General features: G+C 41.2%; 1 protein-coding gene across 3 annotated transcripts in view; it reads right to left on the reverse strand.

The window, feature by feature from the left end:
• The window catches only part of Atp13a4 (ATPase 13A4), a 118,506-nt gene extending 115,569 nt beyond the window's left edge, over window positions 1–2,937 (reverse strand). For all 3 annotated transcript variants that reach the window (XM_055625155.1, XM_055625156.1, XM_055625157.1), the window contains exon 1: window positions 2,614–2,937. In XM_055625155.1, the coding sequence (XP_055481130.1) occupies window positions 2,614–2,676 (63 nt within the window). In that variant the 5' untranslated portion in view covers window positions 2,677–2,937. The remainder of the gene's footprint in view (window positions 1–2,613) is intronic.
• Between the last annotated feature and the right edge of the window lie 676 nt (window positions 2,938–3,613).

Consider the following 3,613-nt stretch of genomic DNA (forward strand, 5'->3'; position numbering starts at 1 on the left):
GAAGGAAGGAAGGAAGGAAGGAAGGAAGGAAGGAAGGAAGGAAGGAAACTTTTCTTGGTGAGCCCTACAAGGCAGGTATAGGGTAATATCTGACTCTCCACTTATAAATGATCTCTACAGAAAAGAAATATATAATTATTTTGCAATTAATATAAAAAGTGACCTCATTGCTGTGGCAGTGTTCATTCAGTGGGTTAATTGTATAGGTATGAAACACTCCTACCTTTGTTTAGATAGTAACAGCTCATAAGTCCCCAAAATTGTTCCTTCTCAAAACACTTCCACATTGATGCTCTCAGTTAATCCTCCTAAAACCCTGTGAGACAGGTAGGGTAAAAGGGACCACTCCTATTTTATAAATAAGGAAACTGAGGCTTGAACAGACCAGTGAGTAGGCCAAGGCCAGGGCATGTGCTCTAGATATCTTTCTGAGGCCTTTGGAGAGTGTCTGGTTAAGCCTTCTCTGAAGGGCACTTTCTTGTCCTCCAACACTGTCTTCCTTCCTTTGGTGTCTTATTTTTGCTTGAAGGTAATATTTCCTTCAGGTCACCTACAATTGCTCCAGCTCGAGGCTGAGGCAACCTTCAGCAAATAAATGCATTATACATTGCTCTTCCCATCGACCTCACAGGGTCATGGTGAAACCCAAATTGCTATGAAAATACTTTGTGTGCAGTAACCCAGAATAAAAATATATGATAGAGAAATAGGTAGGTAGACAGATAGATGATAGATAAATGTATGATAGTAGATGGATGATAGATAGATAGATAGATAGAGAAATAGATAGATGATAGAGAAATAAATGATAAAAAACAGAGATGATAGAGGGATGATAAAGAAACATAGATGATAGATAGATAGATAGATAGATAGATAGATAGATAGATAGATAGAATATAATTGATAGACAACTTTTGAAGTTTACTGCCATGAGTGAGGAACAGTGTAGTTCTTTACTCATGATGCAGTAGTGCCAGGCAGGTGGCCAGGTTTCTGCAGTGAGAACAGGACACGGAGCTGGATGCATACTGATGCTGCACCTCTGCTGAGCCCACTTGTCGAATCACTGCTCACCAAAATACAAAAATGTCCCTTCCCTGGCCAAGGCACTCAGCCGGCCTGCCAGCTGCATACAAAACTGGGCTGGCGCCTAATACCATTGATTGTGCTGTAACAAAGATGAACTATTAGCAAAACTGCTTCACCTAGCACATTTGTTAGGCTAGCAAGAGGGGGGGGTCTTCAAGAATATAGGTGATCTGTAATGGTATTTCAAAGACAAATTGTGGTCACGATGAGTAAAGAAGAGAAGAATGTGTGTGTTTACAAACAAGAAAGGAGGAAGCCATACCAAAAGCCCCTGACTTCTGGTTAAGAGCATTCAAGATGAAGATAAGGACTCAAGTTCAATCTCTCAAGGAAATACTTGGGCGGGGAAAAGAACACTGGCCAATATATGAGGCCAGAGAGTCATTCTTGGTAACGTTTGGGTAGAGCCTTGAAAGCAACTCTCATTTGATAGTTTAGTCTGAGAGAAGTAAAGACATGGTTAAGAAAGCCATCTGTATTTAGGCACCCTTTATTTCTTTATGATTTTTTTCAGCTTTGATAGATGGGATCTATTCCAGAATGTCCAAAAAAAAAAAAAATGTTGTTGCTATAGAAACAGGTAAGCAGATTAAACTTGAAAGACCAGTTTTAGAACAAAGAATTTAATAGTCAGGACTCAAGCAATTAACCAAGAAAACATTTTAAGTAAATATCTTTCGGGTTTGTTATTTGTATATTAATTCCAGGAAGATAAAATGCTATTATAGAGTGAGAGCATCACATTTTCACATTTTAATTGCATCATTACCGGCATAAAAAGCTATGCTTACACAATTAGCAGAAAGACCTTATTAAACAGAACTGCACATCTCTGACTCTCTCTTGATTACATTGTAATTGAGAAATATCACTTTAAATTCAACAAGAACAGTCATCTGTGATTTTCTTACAGTTCTCAAGTTTCGGGAGCAAATCTAAAATGAAGGAGACAATGAACTACGCAAAGTTTTCCGTAACCAACCTCCACAGCAGTAAATTTTTTTGGGAAGTTTTTTTTTTTTTTAAGTGTGTGTAGCCTGATAATTGTTGGTGTTTATGCTGTGTCCCTCTTGCTGAACAGTCTTGGCAGCAAGATTGCAAGAAGAGAGAGGGTCAATGATCCAGCAAGCAGCTGCCTTGCTTTTGGTGTTCATTTCTTCCTCTCGGGGAAGACTTTGGTCCTCACCTCGGGGACCTGCTGAAACGGGAGTTCTGGACAGGACTTTCCATGCAGATGGAGACTCAAAAATGAATCATCAAGCAGCTCTGTGTTCCTCACCCCTTCTCTTTTACCTCAAGTGAAAACAATCTTGATGAAAATGAATACAATATGTTCGTTCTACCAAATCCCACGCTGTCAGAAGTTACATTCGCAGGACAAAGAGATTCTTTGAATTAAATATCTCTTCTTGTGTAATCTCAGAGTCAACATGCAGTGAAGCCTATGACAGTGTTCACGCGTGTGCGAAGCTGGGGAAGGGGGCGCGAGAAGACAGGAAGAGGACGTGGCTGGAAACTTACCATCTCGTTCTCATCCCCTTCATTGAGTAAAGCATGCTGGCCCTTCTCAAGGTGATCCCCCATGGAAGTGCACGGGACTCCTGCTCCCTGACCCTTCTGTGCAGGCACTTTCAGGACCAACTCCAGAGCCACCTCCGGACTGCTGAGTGAAAGAGTTAATGATCTTCCAGGTTAAAAACTCCTTCTTCAGCACACACCTTCTTTCAGCAAATGACAATACTTAGCAAAGTGGACTCCTCCCCCAGGCACTTTGTGCCAGGAGGAATTTCTGGCTGCTCCCTTCTCCTGCATTCTCTCAAAGCAGTTGTCTCCGAGGAAGCTGCTCCCAGGCCGATCTTTTTGTACCCAACTTACAGGGAAAAAACTCATTGCCTGCCCTCAGCCTGCCAGCTAAGGCATCTGACTGCAAATCCAGCGGGACAATGCAGAGTTGGCAGGACCCTTTGCAGAAGCGGGCTCAAGAACTTTCAGGTCGCTGCCTTATTCCCAGAAGCTGGGGAACTGGGGTGGGAGGGAGGCTGACAGAGCTAGGATTTTCATTTGCTTAGTTGGAATGCCCAATCCATAGTGTTGTTGTTGTGTTGTGTTGTGTTGTGTTGTGTTGTTTTTTTAGTACCATTCTCAATCATTCTGCTTACAAATGGGACAGATTATTCATAATCCACCACAACAGATATTTATAATCGCGTTTCCTTGTGCACATACACACACAAAATATTTTACTTAGTGTGTGCATAGAAATAGGCTTCCTTTTCTTGAAAAACATGTAGTAAGGGCATTCAAGTATGGTCAACCTATTACAGACAGTTCTTCTCAGCCCAAATGTTCATGAGTAAACTATTACAGATATCCAGAAACAAAAGTGACCAAACAACAAAAATTGAGGTAGTTGTTTTTTGTTTCTTTGATTTTTTTAAACTTTATTGTATGTGCAAAGATGTTTTGCCCACATACACGTCTATGTACCATGCCTGTGCCTGGTGCCCTCAACTGCCAGAAG

The sequence above is a fragment of the Psammomys obesus genome, unplaced genomic scaffold, assembly GCF_907164565.1.
Source record: "Psammomys obesus unplaced genomic scaffold, mPsaObe1.curated_primary_1811, whole genome shotgun sequence".
Lineage (NCBI taxonomy): Eukaryota > Metazoa > Chordata > Mammalia > Rodentia > Muridae > Psammomys > Psammomys obesus.